At 44.9% G+C, this 27687-nt stretch overlaps 2 protein-coding genes across 2 annotated transcripts in view; one reads left to right on the top strand and one right to left on the bottom strand.

Annotated features, from left to right (window-relative positions):
- Positions 1–3970, bottom strand: part of LOC143764915 (gastrula zinc finger protein XlCGF66.1-like) — a 46351-nt gene extending 42381 nt beyond the window's left edge. The window contains exon 1 of the mRNA XM_077251024.1: positions 3843–3970. The gene's annotated coding sequence lies outside the window, so the exon portion shown is untranslated. The remainder of the gene's footprint in view (positions 1–3842) is intronic.
- A 108-nt stretch (positions 3971–4078) lies between these two features.
- LOC143764909 (uncharacterized) lies at positions 4079–27407 on the top strand. The gene is made up of 4 exons (XM_077251011.1): positions 4079–4198; positions 23410–23510; positions 23594–23665; positions 25473–27407. Exons 3-4 carry the CDS (start codon positions 23632–23634, stop codon positions 27233–27235), a joined length of 1797 nt encoding a protein of 598 aa, XP_077107126.1. The 5' UTR covers positions 4079–4198; positions 23410–23510; positions 23594–23631; the 3' UTR covers positions 27236–27407.
- The last annotated feature ends 280 nt before the right edge of the window (positions 27408–27687 follow it).

Genomic DNA, 27687 nt, shown 5'->3' with positions numbered 1-27687 from the left:
GTTGTTTAACTCAGTAGAATAAAGGCTGTATATGTGTAACATTCACAATGCCATGCTCTTCCAGAGGTTTCTGTAGGATGCTGACTATCCAACAAGTTTGGGCATGTCAACTGAATGGAAAAAGAAACTAAACCAAAAGAAAGTGAAACCAAGCTAGAAGTGTGGAATTAAAGGGGCAGTATGAACAAAATGTGGAGGCTATTAATAGTTTATACAATTAAGACATGCTGCTTTTAAACACCTACCTATTGCCATATAGTAAAACAAAAAAGATTTTTACTTACTTTGGGGTCCCCCCCTCACCCTGGCGTTAGATCGTTGCCCCTAGTTTCGTCCGTGTAACTATGGGCGCACATGCGCACTGCTCTCACTTCTCATTTTAATCGTGATTTATATTAAAAAAAAACCTTTTGATTTAAATCAGTGATTTAAATCATGATTAAAATCATGATTTAAATCGATCCGATTTAAATAGAAAAAAATCTTTTGATTTAAATCGTGATTTAAATCATGATTTAAATCGGCGTGATTTAAATCAATCCACCCTGCAGCTTTATATATTAGATTTGTGATGCAGTGACCCCTGTTACAGCTAGGGGGCGCTGCATGTGCTTCTCAGGAAATGCATGGAGGCATATCTGTGGTTATAATGGTTGAACTAGCCACCTCCTGAAGAGCACATGGGGGAGGCCTTGGACCTGGGGGCCTGTGTGTTGGACGGTCCCAGGTGGGGATGGACGTCCTGAATAGCGCACAAGAGGACGCGTGTGCAGAGTCCGTGATGGCACTGCGTTTGGGAAAGCTACAGCCCGTCTCAGGATCTGGACTGTCAGGTGGCCTGGTGAGTAAGGAATTGCCCGGGACGGTGATCCCAGTTTGGCAGCTTCCCTGACAGAGAGAGAGAGAGTACTGACAGGAGTCAGCGTATGGAGCAGGAGCTCCTGGAAGGTAACCCAGCGTATGGGGTGCTGTGCAGTCACCCATGGTAACTGGACAAAACAAGGTCCAGCATGATTATAGACTGCAACCGTAGTGTCGTATGTTGGTGCCTGTTGTGCTCCATGGACATTAATGAACTGTATGGTGTGCGGTCACCCACGATTACTGGACACAGAGGTTCGGCGTGTTTAGTGACCGCGTTTCAAAGCCGTATACTATGATATGAAGATTGATGTAAAGACTGTTCGCTTGTCCTTCATATTTCTGTGGCTTATGACTCCATAATAAACCACATGGACTGTTAAAGTGAAAACCGTGCCTGACTACGTTAATCCGCTGCCGAATGAGTGTACCCCAATACACTCAGTATAGACACACACACACACACACACACACACACACACCTGTATGACAGTGGAGAAGGAGGAACACATAGGTGATATACTAAGGAATTACAGTGGGTACAGAAAGTATTCAGACCTCTTTAAACTTTTCACTGTTTCATTGCAGCCATTTGGTAAACTCAAATTTATTTATTTTTCCTCATTCATTTACTCTGCACCCCATCTTGGCTGAAAAAAGGAGAAATGTAGAAATCGTTGCAAATGTATTACAAAAGAAAAACTGAAATATCACATGGTCATAAGTATTCAGACCCTTTGTTCAGACACTCATATTTAAGTCACATGCTGTCCATTTCCTTGTGATCCTCCTTGAGATGGTTCTACTCTTTCATTGTTGGAGTCCAGTTGTGTTTAATTAAACTGATAGGCCTTGATTTGGAAAGGCACACCCCTGTCTATATAAGTGGGTGTAGATATGGAGAGCAGACATGAGGAGTGTACACACATAGTGGGTGTAGATATAAGGGCAGACATGAGGAGTGTACACACAGTGGGTGTAGATATATAAGGGCAGACATGAGGAGTGTACACACAGTGGGTGTAGATATATAAGGGCAGACATGAGGAGTGTACACACATAGTGGGTGTAGATATAAGGGCAGACATGAGGAGTGTACACACAGTGGGTGTAGATATATAAGGGCAGACATGAGGAGTGTACACACACAGTGGGTGTAGATATATAAGGGCAGACATGAGGAGTGTACACACACAGTGGGTGTAGATATATAAGGGCAGACATGAGGAGTGTACACACAGTGGGTGTAGATATATAAGGGCAGACATGAGGAGTGTACACACACAGTGGGTGTAGATATATAAGGGCAGACATGAGGAGTGTACACACAGTGGGTGTAGATATGAGGGCAGACATGAGGAGTGTACACACAGTGGGTGTAGATATATGAGGGCAGACATGAGGAGTGTACACACACAGTGGGTGTAGGTATATAAGGGCAGACATGAGGAGTGTACACACAGTGGGTGTAGATATGAGGGCAGACATGAGGAGTGTACACACACAGTGGGTGTAGATATATAAGGGCAGACATGAGGAGTGTACACACAGTGGGTGTAGATATATAAGGGCAGACATGAGGAGTGTACACACACAGTGGGTGTAGATATATAAGGGCAGACATGAGGAGTGTACACACAGTGGGTGTAGATATATGAGGGCAGACATGAGGAGTGTACACACAGTGGGTGTAGATATATGAGGGCAGACATGAGGAGTGTACACACACAGTGGGTGTAGGTATATAAGGGCAGACATGAGGAGTGTAAACACAGTGTAGATATATAAGGGCAGACATGAGGAGTGCACACACACAGTGGGTGTAGGTATATAAGGGCAGACATGAGGAATGTAAACACAGTGTAGATATATAAGGGCAGACATGAGGAGTGCACACACACAGTGGGTGTAGATATATGAGGGCAGACATGAGGAGTGCACACACAGTGGGTGTAGATATATGAGGGCAGACATGAGGAGTGTACACACACAGTGGGTGTAGATATATAAGGGCAGACATGAGGAGTGTACACACAGTGGGTGTAGATATATAAGGGCAGACATGAGGAGTGTACACACAGTGGGTGTAGATATATAAGGGCAGACATGAGGAGTGTACACACAGTGGGTGTAGATATGAGGGCAGACATGAGGAGTGTACACACACAGTGGGGTAGATATATAAGGGCAGACATGAGGAGTGTACACACACAGTGGGTGTAGATATATAAGGGCAGACATGAGGAGTGTACACACACAGTGGGTGTAGATATGAGGGCAGACATGAGGAGTGTACACACACAGTGGGTGTAGATATATAAGGGCAGACATGAGGAGTGTACACACACAGTGGGTGTAGATATATAAGGGCAGACATGAGGAGTGTACACACACAGTGGGTGTAGATATGAGGGCAGACATGAGGAGTGTACACACACAGTGGGTGTAGATATATAAGGGCAGACATGAGGAGTGTACACACAGTGGGTGTAGATATATAAGGGCAGACATGAGGAGTGTACACACACAGTGGGTGTAGATATGAGGGCAGACATGAGGAGTGTACACACACAGTGGGTGTAGATATATAAGGGCAGACATGAGGAGTGTACACACACAGTGGGTGTAGATATATGAGGGCAGACATGAGGAGTGTACACACAGTGGGTGTAGATATATAAGGGCAGACATGAGGAGTGTACACACAGTGGGTGTAGATATGAGGGCAGACATGAGGAGTGTACACACAGTGGGTGTAGATATGAGGGCAGACATGAGGAGTGTACACACAGTGGGTGTAGATATGAGGGCAGACATGAGGAATGTACACACACAGTGGGGTAGATATATAAGGGCAGACATGAGGAGTACACACACAGTGGGGTAGATATAGAAGGGCAGACATGAGTGCACCCATACACAGGGGCCACATGAGTAATGCACACAGACAGCAGGCACACTACATGCCGCTGATGACTAACCTTCTCTCCCTGTTATCCTCCGCAGACTAGGAGCGGAAGGTTACACCGGAAGCAGTCAGCGGTAGCGCTGCCCTCTGACCTTGCTCAGAGTCGGGCGACACCATAATGGCGGAGGAGTGCCGGCTGTCCCGTGTGGCTGCTGGGGCGCAGCCTCTCACACATAGGCTTTGTGTTTCCTCTCTCTCGAGGTCTGCGATATAATGACGCCGCACTTTTTATTTTATGTTTTCCTTCAGGCTGCGACATTTTACTTCCTGTGTGTGGAACGCATCATCCGGAAGTGACCTGAAACAAGCACCGTGGCCGGCAGCGGACCGGAAGTGGAGGAGATTGGGCTCTGGGTTGCGCTGCAGGAGGTGAGAGCTGTGAGGGGAGCCACCATCAGTTGCTTTCATGTACCTGGTAATGCCCATAACGCCGCCATATGTCTGTGTGCAGACCACCCACCTGTCCACTGACTCCATGATTGGGGTCTACTTTTGTAAAAGTGTAACTCCCCTTTAAGGTCTGATTTTATGCTAAAATATCTGGTTTAATCTGACATGAATTAGTAATATGGCGCCCACTTTTCCTGTCAGGTGAGTCCAGCGGTAATGGTCACCCATGTATTGCCCAGATAAGACAGAGGACGGCGTACTGAGGGCGTTTGTGCCCCCGGCAAGTGGCTCCTTTTCAATGAAGTGCCAGATGTTTGCGGCACGGACATGTTTAAAATGATTAACCCCCGCTGCATGGCAACATGTTAGAGTTTGTGCTTTCGTGGCCCCTGTCTTAGAGACAGGTAATATATGAATCAGAGGACTGGTTACCTTTTTCCTGTGCTGGAGCATACGTTTAGGAGGCTTAATCTAATATCCGATCTGTTCAAGTAATACATTTATATCAGCAGGTCAAGGGGTTGTCTGCCACTAAAGTGTCTGTGTATATACGGTACATACATACAGGTGCAGCTCACAAAATTAGAATATCATTAAAAAAAATAATTTTTCAGTTCTTCAATACAAAAACTGAAGCTGATATATTATAAAGAGTCATTACAAACAGTGATGTATGTCAAGTGTGTATTTCTGTTAATGTTGATGATTATGGCTTACAGCCAATGATAACCCAAAAGTCCATTATCTCAGGAAATTAGAATACTTTATAACACCAGCTTGAAAAATGATTTTAACATCTGAAATGTTTGTTCAGTAAATGCACTCAATACTTGGTCGGGGCTCGTTTTGCATCAATGTGGCATGGAGGCGATCAGCCTGTGGCACTGCCGAGGTGTTATGGAAGCCTAGGTTGCTTTGATAGCAGCCTTCAGCTCGTCTGGTGTCTCTCATCTTCCTCTTGACAATACCCCATAGATTCTCTATGGGGTTAAGGTCAGACGAGTTTGCTGGCCAATCAAGCACAGTGATACTGTTGTTTGTAAACCAGGTATTGGTACTTTTGGCAGTGTGGACAGGTGCCAAGTCCTGCAGGAGAATGACATTTTCATCTCCAAAAGGTTTGTTGACAGAGAGAGGCATGAAGTGCTCTAAAATTTCCTGCTAGATGGCTGTTCTGACTTTGGTCTTGATAAAACACAGTGGACCTACACCAGCAGATGACATGGCTCCCCAAACCATCACTGATTGTAGGTACTTCACAATAGACCTTGGAAATCAAGGTCCCAGATCCTGGAAGAAGAGTGGAAAGACAGACAATCCAAGCTGCTTGAGGTCTAGTGTGAAGTTTCCACAATTAGTGATGGTTTGGGGAGCCATGTCATCTGCTGGTGTAGGTCCACTGTGTATTATGACCAAAGTCAGCACAGCCATCTACCAGGAAATTGTAGAGCACTTCATGCTTCCCTCTGCCGACAAGCTTTTTGGAGATGGAGATTTCATTCTCCTGCAGGACTTGGCACCCATCCACACTGCCAAAAGTACCAATACCTGGTGTAAAACAACAGTATCATTGTGCTTGATTGGCCAGCAAACTCGCCTGACTTTAACCCTATAGAGAATCTATGGGGTATTGTAAAGAGGAAGATGAGACACCAGACCCAACAATGCAGACAAGCTGAAGGCTGCTATCAAAGCAACATGGGCTTCCATAACACCTCAGCAGTGCCACAGGCTCATCACCTCCATGCCACGCCGCATTTATGCAGTAATTGATGCAAAAGGAGCCCAGACCAAGAATTGAGTGCGTTTATTGAACATACATTTCAGGAGGCCAACATTTCGGATTTTAAAACACTTGAAATACATCACTCTGTTTGTAATGACTCTATATAATGAGTTTCACTTTTTGTGTTGAAGAACTGAAATAAATTAACTTTTTGATGATATTCTAATTTTGTGAGATGTATGTATATGTGTAATAAATATATATTACGTGTGTGTGTGTGTGTGTTTGTAGTGCCGCGATAGCACACTTACGCAGTGATGAGGCAGCGACCCAGCACAGTTCCAAACAAAAAGTCTCTTTAATGCGTTTACTTCACAGCATTAATGTCCAACTCACAGCTCTACCTGGTAAATGATATCCTCTGGATTTCAGTTAGGAACCATATCCTCCAAATTACAGTCCCTAAATATGCCGTTCCACCTCCGACCGGTTGCTGTGTGTGACTGCACCGCTGTGTACGCTGCGGGTGCCAGCAGTTCGCTCTACTGGGCTTTGTGTTACTTTCACACAGATCAGAGCCGTCTGCTTTGCTTGCTGCAAACTCCACTCTGATACTGACTCACCCAGTGCTCTGCTGCATGGGTTTTTACAAACAAACCTGTGGCCTTAGGCCACATGGCAAACCCGGCCAGGAATGAAACGGACTGCAAGCACAGTTTTGCCTGTAACTACGGTGTCCTCTCATGACCTCAATACGCCTCTGTGCACATCCTGGGGGAAACATACAGCAACCCCTACAGGTAACACCAGTCACTGCCTCACATACCCCCTCCCTCTGTTCAAACCTGTGGGGTTGACTATTTGTCACCCCACATGGGTGTGTGACCTGGCATCCGCATGACCCTGTGACAGCCCCTGCCTGACACTGTACTGAATAACTGAAGTGTGGGATCAAAACCATCGGTTGATGCCTGCAACCCTCCCCTTTGAGTTTCTCCTCCATACTTTGTTACGTGACCACCCACCTCCCCGTTCTCCGTTGCAGAAGACATGCCCACTTTCCTTACTAACAGTAGTTTTGGGCCAATTTTGAGTGGTTTTGACCGTATTTAGTTGGGGTTCCCTACCCCCAAAGCTTATCCCATGACCTAAGTACCTGCCTGGGGGCGCTTGGTATCGTTTCCTCCGTACCCTTACATGTGCTTCGGTGACTGTCATGCTAAAATGTAGCGGTCCGCGCCGGCAACTCGGGGCATACATCCGTACCCCTTTTCCCCCGAACCTGAGCCTCCTGATGCTCCTGTCTAGCGAGAGCTTTATCCATTTTACCCTGACCCCCGGCCACATCCTTGGCCGATGCCAGAGGGTTCCTCATGCGTACGTCCCTAGTCACCTCCGCGAACATACACTCCCGGTTCTTCCTGGCTTCCTTTTTATACGTGCGGTTTTTACACCTGTGTCTCTGCGTGCTACCCTGGAACTGAGCTGTCCCAGGCTTACCAGGGAACATTTCCAGCTCGGGGTTCTGTGGGGTCTCCACGACCTCTCCTGCCACAACCTCTATGAGGAACTTATCGGGGTTACACTCTGTCCTTAGGTTGGCGACCCATATGTCATGTATCCCTAACTTGGTATCTTTGAGTTCTGCACCCGACACAAGATTTACCATGGGAGGGTTCACCCTTGTCTCCCACAAGGACCAAAACAGGGGCAAATCTCTCCCCAATAAAGTCCCATATAGAAAGGTCTGCACCACTCACATCACATGTTTACAGCCCCCACATGGTGTGGAAAAATTAACTTCCACGGTCGGGTATTCTCGGATTTCCCCATGGACACCATCACCTCCACTTTCCGTTCTTTGGGTTTGTCCCCAGCAACAAGGGACCCATGGACCAAAGTCGCTATGCTCCCCGTGTCCAGGAGAGTCTCTGTTTGGCACCCGTTCACGAGTACCTGCCACAGATGGGCATCGCTGTCAGCAGTGCCTGTAGTGGCGGTACAGACTGGCTGGGCATACATAAACACCTGGTGAGCCATACCTATAGTCCATGGGCTCAGATTTCAGGGTGCAGCTGACAGCCACATGTCCGAGTCCTTGACACTGCCAACACTTAAGAACTGCAGCACGACTAGACCTTAGGGCCGCTTTAGGGGAAACGGGAGTTTTGTCACCCTCGCTTCTGGCTACCCCCTCATCACGGACTTGATCCTGGTTAGCCCCACCTGTGGATTGTGGACTCTTCCCATGCTCCGACACAAAGTCCCTATTGGATGTATACTGCTCAATCCATTTTATCAACTGGTTCTGAGTGCCCAGGTCCCCTTGCCCCAACCAACACTGCAGGGCAGCTGGCAGAGCCCTCGCCAGCCGGTCGACCACCACCCTCTTTACTATCTGGGCCAGGGTCACAGTCTCAGGCTGGAGCCATTCCTCCACCAACTGTAAAGCCGGCGTCACACTAGCGAGTTTTACGGACGTAAGAGAGCAGAAAATACGTCCGTAAAACTCGCCAAACAAACGGCACAATTATTCTCAATGGGGCTGCTCCTATCAGCCGTATATTACGGTTCAGTATTATACGGCTTTCTATGGCCGTACAAAATCGCAGCATGCTGCGTTTGTCAGCGTATTGCGCAAAAAAAAGCCAATGAAAGTCTATGGGGGCGAGAAAAATACGGATTCCACACGGACCAGCAGTGTGACTTGCGAGAAATACGCAGCGGTGTTAGTAAAAAGCCGGTAATTCAATTGCCGGCTTTTCATTTCTCCTTCACAAACCCGACAGGATATGAGACATGGTTTACATACAGTAAACCATCTCATATCCCCTTTTTTTTTTGCATATTCCACACTACTAATGTTAGTAGTGTGTATGTGCAAAATTTGGGCGCTGTAGCTGCTAAAATAAAGGGTTAAATCGCGGAAAAAATTGGCGTGGGCTCCCGCGCAATTTTCTCCGCCAGAGCGGTAAAGCCAGTAACTGAGGGCAGATATTAATAGCCAGGAGAGGGTCCATGGTTATTGGCCCCCCCCGTGGCTAAAAACATCTGCCCCCAGCCACCCCATAAAAGGCACATCTGGAAGATGCGCCTATTCTGGCACTTGGCCACTCTCTTCCCACTCCCGTGTAGCGGTGGGATATGGGGTAATGAAGGGTTAATGCCACCTTGCTATTGTAAGGTGACATTAAGCCAGATTAATAATGGAGAGGCATCAATTATGTCACCTATCCATTATTAATCCAATTGTCTGAAAGGGTTAAAAAACACACACGCATTACTAAAAATTATTTTAATGAAAAACACACAGGTTGTTTTAATATTTTATTGCTCTCTTAATCCAGCTGCAGACCCTCGCTTGGCAAAATAATAAACCCACAATATACATACCCTCTGATGAACCGTCACATCCCACGAGGTAATCCATCTGAAGGGGTTAAAATATTTTACAAGCAGGAGCCCTGCTAATGCAGCTGTGCTCGTGCTTGTAAGCCCCGGCGAATGAAGGAAATGTAGGTCAATGACCTATAGTTACCTTCAGTCGCGGTGAGGCGCCCCCTGCAGGTTGTCCTCAAATGAGCTCGAGCGTGGGAAAAAGTTCCCAGGCTGCAGTTCATGAGGACATCCAGCAGGGGGCGCCTCACCACGACTGAAGGTAACTATAGGTCATTGACCTACATTTCCTACATTCGCCGGGGCTTACAGGCACGAGCACAGCTGCATTAGCAGGGCTCCTGCTTGTAAAATATTTTAACCCCTTCAGATGGATTACCTCGTGGGATGTGACGGTTCATCAGAGGGTATGTATATTGTGGGTTTATTATTTTGCCAAGCGAGGGTCTGCAGCTGGATTAAGAGAGCAATAAAATATTAAAACAACCTGTGTGTTTTTCATTAAAATAATTTTTAGTAATGCGTGTGTGTGTTTTTTAACCCTTTCAGACAATTGGATTAATAATGGATAGGTGACATAATTGACGCCTCTCCATTATTAATCTGGCTTAATGTCACCTTACAATAGCAAGGTGGCATTAACCCTTCATTACCCCATATCCCACCGCTACACGGGAGTGGGAAGAGAGTGGCCAAGTGCCAGAATAGGCGCATCTTCCAGATGTGCCTTTTCTGGGGTGGCTGGGGGCAGATGTTTTTAGCCACGGGGGGGCCAATAACCATGGACCCTCTCCTGGCTATTAATATCTGCCCTCAGTCACTGGCTTTACCGCTCTGGCAGAGAAAATTGCGCTGGAGCCCACGCCAATTTTTTCCGCGATTTAACCCTTTATTTTAGCAGCTACAGCGCCCAAATTTTGCACATACACACTACTAACAATAGTAGTGTGGAATATGCAAAAAAAAGCGGGATATGAGATGGTTTACTGTATGTAAACCATGTCTCATAGCATGTCGGGTTTGGGAAGGAGAAATGAAAAGCCGGCAATTGAATTACCGGCTTTTAACATATCGCGCTGAAGCTGAATTAAATATAAATACAGAATATATATATATATATATATATATATATATATATATACACACACACACACACACACACACACACACACACACACACACACACACACACACACACACACACACACACACACACACACACACACACACACACGCAAAAAAGTATTTAGTCAGTCAGCAATAGTGCAAGTTCCACCACTTAAAAAGATGAGAGGCGTCTGTAATTTACATCATAGGTAGACCTCAACTATGGGAGACAAACTGAGAAAAAAAAATCCAGAAAATCACTTTGTCTGTTTTTTTTTAATCATTTTATTTGCATATTCTGGTGGAAAATAAGTATTTGGTCAGAAACAAAATTTCATCTCAATACTTTGTAATATATCCTTTGTTGGCAATGACAGAGGTCAAACATTTTCTGTAAGTCGTCACAAGGTTGCCACACACTGTTGTTGGTATGTTGGCCCATTCCTCCATGCAGATCTTCTCTAGAGCAGTGATGTTTTTGGCTTTTCGCTTGGCAACACGGACTTTCAACTCCCTCCAAAGGTTTTCTATAGGGTTGAGATCTGGAGACTGGCTAGGCCACTCCAGGACCTTGAAATGCTTCTTACGAAGCCACTCCTTCGTTGCCCTGGCGGTGTGCTTTGGATCATTGTCATGTTGAAAGACCCAGCCACGTTTCATCTTCAATGCCCTTGCTGATGGAAGGAGGTTTGCACTCAAAATCTCACGATACATGGCCCCATTCATTCTTTCATGTACCCGGATCAGTCGTCCTGGCCCCTTTGCAGAGAAACAGCCCCAAAGCATGATTTTTCCACCACCATGCTTTACAGTAGGTATGGTGTTTGATGGATGCAACTCAGTATTCTTTTTCCTCCAAACACGACAAGTTGTGTTTCTACCAAACAGTTCCAGTTTGGTTTCATCAGACCATAGGACATTCTCCCAAAACTCCTCTGGATCATCCAAATGCTCTCTAGCAAACTTCAGACGGGCCCGGACATGTACTGGCTTAAGCAGTGGGACACGTCTGGCACTGCAGGATCTGAGTCCATGGTGGCGTAGTGTGTTACTTATGGTAGGCCTTGTTACATTGGTCCCAGCTCTCTGCAGTTCATTCACTAGGTCCCCCCCGCGTGGTTCTGGGACTTTTGCTCACCGTTCTTGTGATCATTCTGACCCCACGGGATGGGATTTTGCGTGGAGCCCCAGATCGAGGGAGATTATCAGTGGTCTTGAATGTCTTCCATTTTCTAATTATTGCTCCCACTGTTGATTTCTTCACTCCAAGCTGGTTGGCTATTGCAGATTCAGTCTTCCCAGCCTGGTGCAGGGCTACAATTTTGTTTCTGGTGTCCTTTGACAGCTCTTTGGTCTTCACCATAGTGGAGTTTGGAGTCAGACTGTTTGAGGGTGTGCACAGGTGTCTTTTTATACTGATAACAAGTTTAAACAGGTGCCATTACTACAGGTAATGAGTGGAGGAAAGAGGAGACTCTTAAAGAAGAAGTTACAGGTCTGTGAGAGCCAGAAATCTTGATTGTTTGTTTCTGACCAAATACTTATTTTCCACCAGAATATGCAAATAAAATGATAAAAAAACAGACAATGTGATTTTCTGGATTTTTTTTTTCTCAGTTTGTCTCCCATAGTTGAGGTCTACATATGATGTAAATTACAGACGCCTCTCATCTTTTTAAAGGGAACCTGTCACCACGTTTTTGGAAGATGGGATAAAATTAGCGTTAAATAGGGGCAGAGGTGGGCGTTACATTAGTGTGTTTGTTATGCGTTTATTACCCACCTAAGTTGCCGAAATACCTTTGCAAAGTCTCCGTTTTCGCCTGTCAATCAGGCTGGTCTGGTCAAAAGGGCGTTGTCTTCCCCCAGATTTTGCGTAGTTTTCCGTTGGTGGCGTAGTGGTGTGCGCATGCCCAAGGTCCCGAATCCTCTGCCAGGGGATTTAAAAGAGCGCGCTGTTCGTTTTCATTGGTGATCGGTGGGCGCGGCCATCTTCCTTTGGCGGCGCTCTGCTGGCCGCGGCTTCAGGAAAATGGCCGCCGCGATATCCATCTGCGCACGCGCGGCATCCCGCGGCCATTTTCCTGAAGCCGCGGCCAGCAGAGCGCCGCTTCTGCGCACGCGCGGCCAAAGGAAGATGGCCGCGCCCACCGATCACCAATGAAAACGAACAGCGCGCTCTTTTAAATCCCATGGCAGAGGATTCAGGACTTTGGGCATGCGCACACCACTACGCCACCAACGGAAAACTACGCAAAATCTGGGGGAAGACAAGACGCCCTTTTGACCAGACCAGCCTGATTGACAGGCGAAAACGGAGACTTTGCAAAGGTATTTCGGCAACTTAGGTGGGTAATAAACGCATAACAAACACACTAATGTAATGCCCACCTCTGCCCCTATTTAACGCTATTTTTATCCCATCTTCCAAAAACGTGGTGACAGGTTCCCTTTAAGTGGTTGAACTTGCACTATTGTTGACTGACTAAATACTTTTTTGCCCCACTGTATGTGTGTCTCAATGATAGAGATATATATATATATATATATATATATATATATATATATATATATATATATATATATATATATATATATATATATATATATATATATATATATATATATATATATATACTGTATATATGTTTTCCCGAACATTTGAGCACATAAATCCATTAGATGTCGGTTTTGCAAGCCTGCGAGAAAATATCGCAGTACGGATGCCATACGGATTACATACGGAGGATGCCATGCGCAAAATACGCTGACACACCCTGTCTACGGATCACTATTTTGGGAACATTTCTCCGTATTACGGCCGTAAAAAACTGACCGTATTGTCTTACGCTGAGTGTGACGCCGGCCTAATAAGTCATATGCCTGAGACTTGGCGGGAGGAGTCTCTGTAAAGGACTACTGGTACACCCTCTGATCGCCCCTTACCTTTGGGGTCTCCTCTTTACACTGCTGGTCTCCCCTATCCTTGGGGGCCTCATGCTGCTTCTGCTGCAGCACTTCTTGCTTTTGCTGCTGCAGCGTCTCTTGCTGCTGCTGCTGGAACTGCTTCAAAAGCTGCTCCATTTTTTCCAACAGGCTTGAGCTGTAGCATTGCCGGCTTGCTCACTGATCTGCAGCACGCTTTGTGGTATGCCTCAGTTCACACTGCCCCGCATTCTCCAGCCATATGTAGTGCTGCGGTAGCACACTTACGCAGTGATGAGGCAGTGACCCAGCACAGTTCCAAAAAAAAGTCTCTTCAATGTGTTTTATTTCACAGCATTAAATGTCCAACTCGCAGCTCTACATAGTAAACGATATCCTTTGGATCGCAGCCGGGAACCATATTCTCCAGATTACAGTCCCTAAATACGCCGGTCCATTTCTGACCGGATGCCGTTGGCGACTGCACCGCTGTGGGTGCCAATAGTTCGCTCTGCTGGGCTCTGTGTTAGGCCGGGGTCACACCTAACGTATAAAAATACGGTCCGTTTTTTACGGCCGAGATAAGCAAAATCGTTCCTAAACAGTGATCCTTATTCGATGCGAGGATGGGAATTTTTTTTCTTTCTTTTTTTTCTTTTCTCTACAAAAAGTATCCGTATGGCATCCGTATGGCGAGATTTTCTTGCTGGCTTGCAAAATGGACATATTTGAGCCCATGGATCAATTATATTTCACATATTCATGAAAACATATGTACAGTCTATATAAATATAGGGCTGATGGAAGCTGCCCCATAGAGAAACATTGGTCCGAGTGCAATACGTTGTTTTTGCGCCTCTCCCTCGTCAGTATTTCTCTCTATTGTTTCCCTGGCCTAACTCTCACACAGATCTGAGCTTTTGCAGAGCCGTCTGCTTTGGTTGCTGCAAACTCCACTCTGATACTGACTCACCCAATGCTCTGCTGCATGGGTTTTTACAAACAAACCTGTGGCCTTAGGCCACATGGAAAACCCGGCCAGGAATGAAACGGACTGCAACCATAGTTATACCTGTGACTGCAATATCCTTTCATGACCTCAATACGCCTCTGTGCGCATCCTGGGGGAAACATACAGTGACCCCTACAGGTAACACCAGTCACTGCCTCACAATACACTGTGTTCCAAATTATTATGCAAATAATATTTCCTCATATTTTCTCTAAATTACCTATCTGAATTGCAGTCATTGTTATTTTCCAGTCATCTACTATTCTAGTATAATTGCAATGTTTTGGAACAAACTGCCTATGAAAACAGTATCTTTTAAAAAAAATAAACACTCAAAATGCATGTTCCAAATTATTATGCACAGCAGAGTTTTCAACCTTTTTTTTTTTTTTTTTTTCATTTTGAACAAAAAAATGGTCAATTGTGAAGTTATAAGCATTGTCAGCTTATTACAAAATGAAATCAAACAGTTTTCAAGTGAAAACTTTATTCTAGGTGATGTTACATTTGCAAAAAAGAGAAAAGCAAGCCAGCTCACCAGTATCCACCGCAGGTGCACGGAACTCCGCTGCAGGCAAACGTAGTAATCAAGAAAAAAAAAGGGGTTTCGTTCCAGCTCCTTAAAAATACCTTTTATTCATTAAATAAATTAAAAAACATAGTGTACATGCTCCCTGAAATAAATGCCGACCACCAACAGAGGCACAGTGGCAACGCGTTTCGATCTCAACGATCTTTGTCAAAGCCATACCATGATCTGCATGTTGCTCCCTATATAGGAAAAGACATCCAATGGGGATCACAGTCATTTGTCACATGACTTATTGCAAGGTCCTAGGCATTATAACGAACAACTTAAATTAACAATAAAAACAAGCACGTAATCAGTAATATTAAAATACATGTCATAGTTAACAATAGTGTAGCATTAATTCGTTACGTTTATTTAGTCCTGCTGGGTATCTGGTATTTAAATGATAAATCCAAAAAGCTTCTCATGTGAGGAGACACCGTCTGATGTCTCCCCCACGAGCCGGCACATGAACGTGCTCTATCCCCTGGACTCGGAAATACATTGTGCTGCGGGCATGGTATGTAATGAAGTGTCTGGATGCTGCTGACACATTCCTCTCCACATTCTGTGTGTTATTTATATCGTACAGATGCTCTCTGATCCCTGTCTTTAACTTTCTAGCCGTACATCCCACATATGACAAATTACAAACAGTGCAGTCAATTTTATACTCTACATTAGTGGAACTGCAATTAATGTACTGTCCAATATCAAACTTTACTGTTCTGTCCATGTTGTAAAAACACTTAGTGACAGCTGCATGTTTGCACGTTTTACAGTTGTTTGTTCCACATCTAAAAAAACCAGTACAATTAAGCCAGGTTTTTTTTTATTTATTGCTTTCTGAACAAAACATGCTGGGGGCTATTTTACTCCCAATTGTCCTCTTCTTGACACTACATTAATGCCTGATTTCAATATGCCACATAATTGTTGATCCTCATATAAAATGGGCAAATACTTGTGAATAATACCCTTAATTTTGGTGAACTGTGGACTATACTGAAAACATATGTATGGTTTTTTTCCCATATCTGGATTAATATTTCTCTGTGACATAATGAGGTCTTTACGGTCTTTTTTATCAATAATCCTTTGTGCTCGATTAATAGTCCACTGTGGATATTTGCGGTGCTTTAATTTATTTGATACCTGCTTTAATTCACCGGCCAGATCCCCATCTAGGCTGCAGTTCCGTTTTATTCTTGTGAATTCCCCAACCGGGATAGATTTACCGTAATTGGCCGCGGATCCGCAGCGGATTGGCTGCGGATCCGCAGCGGATTGGCCGCTGCGAATTCGTAGCAGTTTTCCATCAGGTTTACAGTACCATGTACACCTATGGAAAACCAAATCCGCTGTGCCCATGGTGCGGAAAATTCCGTGCAGAAACGCTGCGTTGTATTTTCCGCAGCATGTCAATTCTTTGTGCGGATTCCGCAGCGTTTTACACCTGTTCCTCAATAGGAATCCGCAGGTGAAATCCGCACAAAAAAACACTGGAAATCTGCTGTAAATCTGCAGGTAAAACACAGTGCCTTTTACCTGCAGATTTTTCATAGCCTTAGGGTTAGGGTTGGAATTAGGGCTAGGGTTGGAAATAGGGTTAAGATTAGGCTTGTGGTTAGGGTTACGGATAGGGTTAGGGGTGTGTTGGGGTTACAGTTGTGGTTAGGGTTGGGATTAGGGTTAGGGTTGGGGTTAGGGTTGGAATTAGGGTTACGGGTGTGTTTGGGTTAGGGTTGTGGTTAGGGGTGTGTTGGGGTTAGGGTTGTGATTAGGGTTATGGCTATAGTTGGGATTAGGGTTAGGGGTGTGTTGGGGTTAGTGTTGAAGTTAGAATTGAGGGGTTTCCACTGTTTAGGCACATCAGGGGTCTCCAAACGCAACATGGCGCCACCATTGATTCCAGCCAATCTTGCGTTCAAAAAGTCAAATGGTGCTCCCTCCCTTCCAAGCCCCGACGTGCGCCCAAACAGTGGTGTACCCCCACATTTGGGGTACCAGCGTACTCAGGACAAACTGGGCAACAACTGTTGGGGTCCAATTTCTCCTGTTACCCTTGCAAAAATAAAAAATTACTTGCTAAAACATAATTTTTGAGGAAAGAACAATGATTTTTTATTTTCACGGCTCTGCGTTATAAACTTCTGTGAAGCACTTGGGGGTTGAAAGTGCTCACCACACATCTAGATAAGTTCCTTGGGGGGTCTAGTTTCCAAAATGGGGTCACTTGTGGGGTGTTTCTACTGTTTAGGCACATCAGGGGCTCTGCAAATGCAACGTGATGCCCGCAGACATTCCATCAAAGTCTGCATTTCAAATGTCACTACTTCCCTTCCGAGCCCTGACGTGCGCCCAAACAGTGGTTTACCCCCACATATGGGGTACCAGCACACTCACAACAAACTGGGCAACAAATATTGGGGCCCAATTTCTCCTGTTACCCTTGGGAAAATAAAAAATTGTGGGCTAAAAAATCATTTTTGAGGAAAGAAAAATTATTTTTTATTTTCACGGCTCTGCGTTATAAACTTCTGTGAAGCACCTGGGGGTTATAAGTGCTCACTATGCATCTAGATAAGTTCCTTGGGGGGTCTAGTTTTCAAAATGGGGTCACTTGTAGGGGAGCTCCAATGTTTAGGCACAGAGGGGCTCTCCAAACGCGACATGGTGTCCGCTAACGATTGGAGCTAATTTTCCATTCAAAAAGTCAAATGGCACGCCTCCCCTTCCGAGCCTTGCCGTGCACCCAAACAGTGGTTTACCCCCACATGTGGGGTATCGGTGTACTCAGGAGAAATTGTCCAACAAATTTTAGGATCCATTTTATCCTGTTGCCCATATGAAAATGAAAAAATTGAGGCTAAAATAATTTTTTTGTGAAAAAAAAAAAAAGTACTGTTTCATTGTTACGGATCAATTTGTGAAGCACCTGGGGGTTTAAAGTGCTCACTATGCTTCTAGATAAGTTCCTTGGGGGGTCTAGTTTCCAAAATGGGGTCACTTGTGGGGGAGCTCCAATGTTTAGGCACACAGGGGCTCTCCAAACGCGACATGGTGTCCGCTAAAGATTGGAGCCAATTTTCCATTCAAAAAGTCAAATAGGGCTCCTTCCCTTCCGAGCCCTGCCGTGCGCCCAAACAGTGGTTTACCCCCACATATGAGGTATCAGCGTACTCAGGACAAATTGGACAACAACGTTCGTGGTCCAGTTTCTCCTTTTACCCTTGGGAAAATAAAAAAAAAATTGTTGCTAAAAGATCATTTTTGTGATTAAAAAGTTAAATGTTCATTTTTTCCTTCCATGTTGCTTCTGCTGCTGTGAAGCACCTGAAGGGTTAATAAACTTTTTGAATGTGGTTTTGAGCACCTTGAGGGGTGCAGTTTTTAGAATGGTGTCACTTTTGTCACTTTTGGGTATTTGGCAATGGAACACTGAAAAAGGCATTTGCTAAGTCAATCACTGAAAAACAAGTACTGTTAACAGGTATGTGTGCCAACAAGGTGTGTGGGTTAGGAACCAAGGGAGCAAGCAGTTCTGTTGCGGCATTGACTGCTCTGAGGTCATGAACCATTCTATAATTCACCGGCTCCCCAGGTCTAACCTTCTTCTTTACTGGATACAGGGGAGTGTTGCAAACGAACTGTGTAGGCACAACAACCCCTGATTTCAGCAATTTTTGTAACTGTGCATCTATTGCAGCCTCCTGAGCAGCACTCAAGGGGTACTGACGCAATAGGGGTGGTGCTACCCCGGTTTCAATTTGACTATTATGGGAGGAACTTTGAGTTTTCCCACATCAGTTTTGCCTTTTGCCCACAGATCAGTGGGGAGTTGATCCAGGGCAGGTGCAGTGGGCGGATCACTTTCTGCAGTACTTGCAGCTGCATCCAGGGCCATAATCTTGTAGAGGGTACTGGGTTTAAGTCGAGGGGTCATAGTCACTGTTCCGTCATCATGGTAAGTAATAACCGCCTGTAGTTTCCGCAAAACGTCAGCACCTAGCAAATTACATTGTCCCCTGGGGGCTACCATTAACTAAGTCAGAATGGCCTTCCCACAAATGGAGAGGGGAATGGGTTCTGTCATTCCCAAGGTCTGGGTCGGCGCTTTGCAAGGTGTGGCCATGACAAAGTCGGTGGTGTCACGGAAGGGTAATGGACAGTCTGAAAGCGTGATTACTGAGTTGTCAGCTCCTGTGTCAACCTGAAAGTCAGCTGTAGTTCCTCCTGGCAGGCTCACCTGTACTGTACAGTCGGGGGTGGGAGGTAGAGTGACTAGAGGACACAGTTGCAGGCTGCCAGTTACCTATTTGTCGGTCTGGGGGGTAGCAGCGGTGGGAACCTTATCTGGGTATGGGTTTGTGCGCCAATCTTTCCTAAAATGTCCTGGTTTCTTACATCCGTAACACAATCTAGGGCCCGTAGTGGGTCATCCACGTCCTCCACTTCTCTGTGAGGGTCCACTCCTCTGAAAGTGAACCTTAGCCTTTTGCTTCTTTGAGTCCAAACTGACTCCATGCGCAATCTTAGCAAGATCGCCCTGGGGGGCAGGATCTCCAATCTGGTCTACTTGCCATCACCTTCTCTCTCACATACTTATCAATCCCTTGCATATATGCATGACTTAACAAACGTGTTGCAGTTCTATCATCTTCACCACAACCCATGTCAGACCATCGTTGTTGCAACCTGTAGAAATAATCAATGGGGAGCTCCTAATGCACTGATATTTCCTCCTGTCTAATCTTACAGGCTTTTTCTAGTGCTTCAACAAAGTCAGACCCTGACTTGGCATTGTTAGGTTCTCCGTCTTGGGGACCATTTCCCCCTGGGTACATTTTAAATGTCTCAGCTGTCAGTCGGGTGGAAGGTGCTTCCCCCAGGGCTGAACGCATTAACTGTTGCACGTCCTGTCTGGTTGCCTGGTAAGTGTGCTGTATCACCCCACACTGTCTGGCAAAAGTCATAGGTCGTCGGTTAATGTCTGGCAGCTGGGCAGTCAAAGACATCTGTTCTGTGGGAGACCATGGCTGATACCTACTAGCAACATGGTAAGTCGGAGGTCCACTGTCAGCTGCGCCTTGTGGGTTTTCATGAAGTCATGCCATTTACCTGAATCTAATTCCCCTGAGGGGTGGAAGCCTCCTGCCTTCAAGAACACACTAACCTGCTTCTGGGATTCCTTCCCTTCTGGACTATTCTCTGGACTAATTCTCTAGCACTATGGAACCCTGTACTTAGTTCCCAATTCTATTGCTAGTATACGTGCAGGCTGAAAACTTGTCAGACGGACCTTTCCTCCTCACCTAGAGTAGGCTATGTCATCCTGCGTTAGTCCTATACATGCAGGCTGAAAACTTATCAGACGGACCTTTCCTCCTCACCTAGAGTAGGCTATGTCCTCCTGCCTTAGTCCTAAATCTAAACTATAGGTTTACTGTGCTTACAGGTTATTGTATTAGCTTGCTTCCAAGATTGATAACACAGGTATATGAACAGACAAACAACAAACACTCCACAAGCACACCATACAAAGATCATGGGGTCAATCATTTTAATCTAACAGGTGGAGTCATCAGTAACCGCACAATGAGGGTTATCATCTGGGTTCAAGGGTACCTGAGCCGGGCAAAGCCCGTGATCTTACCTGGTCCCGGTCGACTAGAAGCAGGGGAAAACCCGTCCACAAGTGGAATGACGTAGGCAGAATATAATCAGTATTCTCACCCCAGCGCTGTGTGATGCCACTAGTCCCGGGAAGTCCCCTGGTCCATTACTGGAGTCGGCCGGGTCCCAGATGAAGCGCTCAGGTCCCTGTTCGGGCAGCCAGAATTGTTGTCGCAGGTCTCGACCTACTCTCTGAGTCCACTGTAGAGATGACGTCACGGCAACGGAGAGATAAGACACAGTACACCAGGGCTGTATCTGAAGTATCTCTAGTTTATTTAAGCTTACACACACTTTTTATGCATTCTTGTGTTGGAGGCGGATTCTCCATATATTGGCTAAGCGTCGGAGTGTATTACTCCCTTGCCTCCCTATGGTTTCACAAACACATTTTTACACAGTACATTATTCGTTATTTTACCAAGGACATTTCCTGCTACAATTAGTTCTTATGAATCAGCGATAACAGCACAATGAAGAATAGTGAATTATGTCTTATTTTGCTGACCTTAGGTAACACTTATACAAAATGGAGGCAAGCAAAATAAAATGGATTCTGCTCTAACAGTCTTAACGCGTAGCAGGGGCCCGGACGAATCAGATGGCACCAGAACTGCCTCTCTAGGACCATCGATAAAGGAGTTTTGAACTTTCATAGGTTTTGGGAGATTTAGCTAAAAACCTCCAGGGGTTGGGATTTAGGTTCAGCTCAAAGGGGTAAGGCTACTTTCACACTGGCGTTAACTGCAATACGTCGCAATGCGTCGTTTTGCCGAAAAAACGCATCCTGCAAAAGTGCTTGCAGGATGAGTTTTTTCTGCATTGACTAACATTTGCGACGCATTGACACACGTCGCAACCGTCGTGCGACGGTTGCGCCGTGTTGTGATGGACCGTCGGGAGCAAAAAACGTTACATGTAACTTTTTTGCTCCCGACGGTCCGCTTTTTCCGACCGCGCATGCGCGGCCGGAACTCCGCCCCCACCTCCCCGCACCTCACAATGGGGCAGCGGATGCGCTGGAAAAATGCATCCGCTGCCCCCGTTGTGCGGCGGAGACAACGCTAGCGTCGGTGACCTCGGCCCGACGCACTGCGACGGGCCGAGCCCAACGCTAGTGTGAAACAAAGTAGCCTTAAATGCTTGTGTAAAACATGGCATAGTGCTTTTTCTGTGGGAAGTGTCACGATAAGCTGCATCTGCTGATGCTGCCCAGCCCATAGACGCCCCCACGCCGACCGACCACAACGGCGTGGGGCGCGTGTCACCCGGGGACGCCATACGGACCCTTTATACCGCAGAGGGGGACCAGGGACTACCCGAACTAGGGGAGGGCAGAGACCGGGGTTCTGTGGCAGCTGAGTCCAGCTGTGTTTAATTAAACTGATAGGACTTGATTTGTAAAGGCACACACCTGTCTATATAAGACCTCACAGTGCATGTCAGACCAAATGAGAATCATAAGGTCTAAGGAACTGGCCAAGGAGCTCCGACACAGAATTGTGGCAAGGCACAGATCTGACCAAGGTTACAACAGAATTTCTGCAGTACTCAATGTTCCTAAGAGCACAGTGGCCTCCATAATTATTAAATGGAAGAAGTTTTGACCACCAGAAGTCATGCTAGACCTGGCCATCCAGCCAAACTGAGCAATCGTGGGAGAAGAGCCTTGGTGAGAGAGGTAAAGAAGAACCCCAAGATCACTGTGGCTGAGCTCCAGAGATGCAGTAGGGAGATGGGAGAAAGTTCCACAAACTCAACTATCACTGCAGCCTTCCACCAGTTGGTCCTTTATGGCAAACTGGCCCGACAGAAGTCTCTCCTCAGTGCAAGACATATGAAAGCCCGCATAGAAAAAAAACACATGAAGGACCTCCCAGACTATGAAAAATAAGATTCTCTGGTCTGATGAGACAAAGATAGACCTTTTTGGTGATAATTCTAAGCCATATGTGTGGAGAAAACCAGGCACTGCTCATCACCTGCCCAATACAACCCCAACAGTGAAACATGGGGCTGTTTTTCAGCTGCAGGGACAGGAATATGCATACCAGGACTGGGATGGGGGGCAGTCATACCAGAATAGGGATGAGGCCATGCATACTAGGCCGAGATGGGGGCCCTGCATAGCAGGATAACGATGGGGGCCCTGCATATCAGGATAGGGATGGGGGCCCTGCATATCAGGATAGGGATGGGGCCATGCATACTAGGACGAGATGGGGCCATGCATACGAGGACGAGATGGGGACCCTGCATACAAGGATAGGCATGGGGCCCTGCATACCAGGATAGGGATGGGGGCCCTGCATACAAGGATAGGGATAAGGCCATGCATATTAGGACGAGATGGGGGCCGTCCATACTAGGATAGTTATAAGGGGGCTATGCGTATCAGGGTAGGGATGAGGGGGCCATGCGTACCAGGGTAGGGATGAGGGTAAAATGTGTATCAGGATGGGGATGAGGGGACCATATATACCAGGATAGGGGATATTAAGTACAGAATTGACCAAATTTTTTGCTTCAATTTGTTTCCACTAATTTCCTCTTCTAAAACCTACGTGCATCTTATAATCTGAAAAATACAGTATATTGTGTATGGGGGGCTACCTGACTCTCCTGAGAACAGGTGCCTCATCCCTTATCTACTCCTATGAGAACTTTACAGCCCCCACTGAAGATTCTTTGCTTAGCCAAGCGTCCATATTTATGGGATCAGAGATTTATAGTTGTACTGCAGGCAATCGTAATTTGTGATATTTCTTTGTATGTAGGAGCATCATAGAGTCTCCAGCAAACTCAAGAAAATTAGGGAAAACCTGAGCCAAAGAGCCTAGAACTGTCTAAAAACAGCATTGAGTTGCTGACTGGAGAGGTGAGTGCTACTAGTTATACTTCAAAAGTTTAATTAGTCTGCATTGTTGGCGTCAGGATCTTAAATGTTTTTTTTTTCTACAGGGTCGAATACATTGAAGAGACACAAGAAAGAAGTCATCATGGTAGAAAGTGACCAGAACCTCAAATCTCTATGTAAGATATTTTGCTATCCATCACCATACAAATTTTACATATCTCTACCTTTGTTATGTCCATGTCTGTATTCTCTGCTACAGTGCCTTGCGAAAGTATTCGGCTCCCTGGAACTTTTCAACCTTTTCCCACATATCATGCTTCAAACATAAAGATACCAAATGTAAATTTTTGGTGTAGAATCAACAAGTGGACCACAATTGTGAAGTTTAACAAAATTTATTGATTATTTCAAATTTTTGTGGAAGATCAAAAACTGAACAGTGGGGCGTGCTATATTATTGAGCCCCTTTAACTTAATACTTTGTTGCACCACCTTTTTCTGCGACTACAGCTGCAAGTCACTTGGTGTATGTCTCTATCAGTTTTGTACATCGAGAGACTGAAATTCTTGCTCATTCTTTCTTAGCAAACAGCTCGAGCTCAGTGAGGTTTGATGGAGATCGTTTGTGAACAGCAGTTTTCAGCTCTTTCCACAGATTCTCGATTGGATTGAGGTCTGGACTTTGACTTGGCCATTCTAACACCTGGATACGTTTATTTGTGAACCATTCCATTGTAGATTTTGCTTTATGTTTGGGATCATTGTCTAGTTGGAAGACAAATCTCCGTCCCAGTCTCAGGACTTTTGCAGACTCCAACACGTTTTCTTCAAGAATGGTCCTGGATTTGGCTCCATCCATCTTCCCATAAATTTTAACCATCTTCCCTGTCCCTGCTGAAGAAAAGCAGGCCCAAACCATGATGCTGCCACCACCAAGTTTGACAGTGGGGATGGTGTGTTCAGGGTGATGAGAGGTGTTGTCTTTACGCCAAACATATCGTTTGACATTGTTGCCAAAAAGTTCGATTTTGGTTTCATCTGACCAGAGCACCTTCTTCCATATGTTTGGTGAGTCTCCCAGGTGGCTTGCTGCAAACTTTAAACAACACTTTTTATGGATATCTTTGAGAAGTGGCTTTCTTCTTGCCACTTTTACATAAAGGCCAGATTTGTGAAGTGTCCTATGGACAGACCTTCCCACCTCAGCTGTAGATCTCTGCCGTTCATCCAGTGTGATCATGGGCCTCTTGGCTGCATCTCAGATCAGTCTTCTCATTGTTTGAGATGAAAGTTTAGAGGGACGGCCGGGTCTTGGTAGATTTGCAGTGGTATGATACTCCTTCCATTTCAATACGATCACTTACACAGTGCTCCTTGGGATGTTTAAAGTTTTGGAAATCATTTTGTATCCAAATCCGGCCTTAACTTCTCCACAACAGTATGATGGACCTGCCTGTTGTGTTCCTTGGTCTTCATGAAGCTCTCTGTGCTTCAAACAGAACCCTGAGACTATCACAGAGCTTGTGCATTTATACGGAGACTTGAATACACACAGGTGGATTATATTTATCATCATTAGGCATTTAGGACAACATTGGATCATTCAGAGATCCACAATGAACTTCTAGAGTGAGTTTGCTGCACTGAAAGTAAAGGGACCGAATAATATTGCATGCCCCACTTTTTTCAGTTTTTGATTTTCCACAAAAATGTAAAATAACCAATTAAATTTTGTTAAACTTGACAATTGAGTTCCACTTTTTGTTGATTCTTCACCAGAAATTTACATTTGGTATCTTTGTTTGAAGCATGATATATGGGAAAAGTTTGAAAAGTTCCAGGGAGCCGAATACTTTCGCAAGGCACTGTACATGTAGATATTTGTGCAAATCTTTCCCTGTATAGTGGATTATATATAAAAGTGATTGGCAAGATGATACGTTATCTAATGTCTATATAATTTATTGATTATTTTCTCAACAGGTAAACTTAAAGATTCTGTTCTTGAATATGAAGTCACTTTTATCAAAGAGGAACCTGTGTCATGTGGTGGAAGTCATCTTGGTGAAACTAAAATTTTTGTTCCTCCACATAATACACAACAGTATCCATTAACTCATATGAAGGAAGAACCATACTCCTATGAAGAAAATAATCTAATTTGCTCACCTAAATGTACATCCACAGGTCCTATACAACATTATACGTCTACTTATATAAAGAAAGAGCCAGTCTTTTGTGACGAACAGGTGATAAACAAAGTCCATTATCAATCCAAAGACCATATACAACGCTTGCCTTCTTATATAGATGAGGAACGAGGCTCTAGTGATAGAGGAAACATCACCTGCACCAACACTTATATACTCTCATGCCATACTCCACTGCGTTCATCTACTCACCAAAACTCAGACTTCTTCAAGGGTGGGCCTATGACATGCCCTGAAAGTAATATATTTGAAGACGATATTCAACAGTATGCACTTACTCATATCAAAGAGGAACCAGAACCATCTGATGGTGGAAACATTACTAACACGTATTCAATCATAGATTGTACACCGTATCTTTCTGCTAATATTAAGGAGGAACCACAATCTCACGAAGATGAACAATTAGCGGTGACCAATACATTTAAACACACAGATACTACACACCATCCATCTTTAAGTATTAAGGAGGAAACACACTCGTATGATCAAGGAAACTTTTCAGACCTGACTATTTGTACTATGTTGGATCATACCGTACACTATCTATCTACTGATGTTAAAGAGGAACAACTTTCCTGCGACATAGCCATCAAACATTCTGAAATTTGTACTCCCTTAGGTAATACACAGAACTGTCCATCTACTCAACTTAAGGAAGAATTCGTCTTCCACAGTGGAAGACAACTCATGGACATGAAAAGTCATACACCTACAGATCACATACAGGAAACGTCTTCTAGTTTTGATGATGAGAAAACCGATTCATGTGAGGATGCAGATTTCACAGGCCAGTACAACACCAAAGAACAACCTCCAGTGAAAGTTGGTTTCCAACATCTGCACAAAGGGGTGGGGTTACAAGAAAAAAATGTTGAGTTTAGTCAAAATTCTAATCATTCTGTTTACACCAACCACCAGGAAGCTCAGTCAGCAGACTTCTCTTTCAAGTGCCCGGAGTGTGAGGCATGTTTTACCAAAAAGTTAAACTTTGAAGAACATATGACAATTCATAGAGGAAAGAAGGCCCATGTATGTTCTCATTGTGGTAAATGCTTTTCCTACCAGTCTCAGCTTCTTATACATGAAAGGACTCACACAGGCGAAAAACCTTTTACATGTTCTGAATGTAGCAAGTGCTTCAACCAATACGTCCACCTTGCCATACACCTGATGAGCCATACCGGGGAGAAGCCATATGTTTGTGCCGAATGTGGAAAAAGTTTTAATAGGAAAACAACTCTTACAATCCACCAGAGAGTCCATACTGGTGAGAAGCCATTCCACTGTTCTCAATGTGGGAAGTACTTTAGTACAAGCTCAAATCTTATTAAACACCAGAGAGTCCACACTGGAGAGAAACCATACTCTTGTTCTGAGTGTGCAGAACTTTTTGTTCACTACACGCAACTTATCAGACATCAAGCCAATCATACATCTGAAAAAATATTTTCTTGTACTGAATGTGGAAAGTCTTTTTCACAAAAGGCACAATTTCTTAAACATGAAAGGTTTCACAAATCAAGTAATACCTAGTCATGTTCTGAGTGCAATCAATTTTTCAAGCCGTACAAAGATCTCCTACTCCACAAGTCCATTCACACAGGACCGAACCCATTTAAATTATTGTTCCGAGAAAACGTGTGCAGAGCTGACTAATGGTGCTAAGGTAGGTTCCCAAACCGTAATGAATAAAAATAGAAACCGGCACTCAACTTAGTGTAAAGATTGTTGGTGATTTTATTCTATCCCAAACAGTAGCATTACAAAACGTTTTGGTCCATACAAAAGACCTTAGTCAGTTGCGTACTTAGGGTTGTGATACAAATACTATGGCCAACCACAGGATAACACTATGGTGAATGCCAAGAGGCTATGTTGTAGTCAGATATACCGTGTCACCAGTTACAACTAAGACTGCATCCACCCTCCTGTTACCTAGTATAACTGACTACAACATAGCCTCTTGGCATTCACCATGGTGCTAT

Source organism: Ranitomeya variabilis, chromosome 4 (assembly GCF_051348905.1).
Source record: "Ranitomeya variabilis isolate aRanVar5 chromosome 4, aRanVar5.hap1, whole genome shotgun sequence".
Lineage (NCBI taxonomy): Eukaryota > Metazoa > Chordata > Amphibia > Anura > Dendrobatidae > Ranitomeya > Ranitomeya variabilis.
The sequence above is the reverse complement of the archived record's forward strand: the minus strand, read 5'-3'. Positions and strand labels throughout refer to the sequence as shown.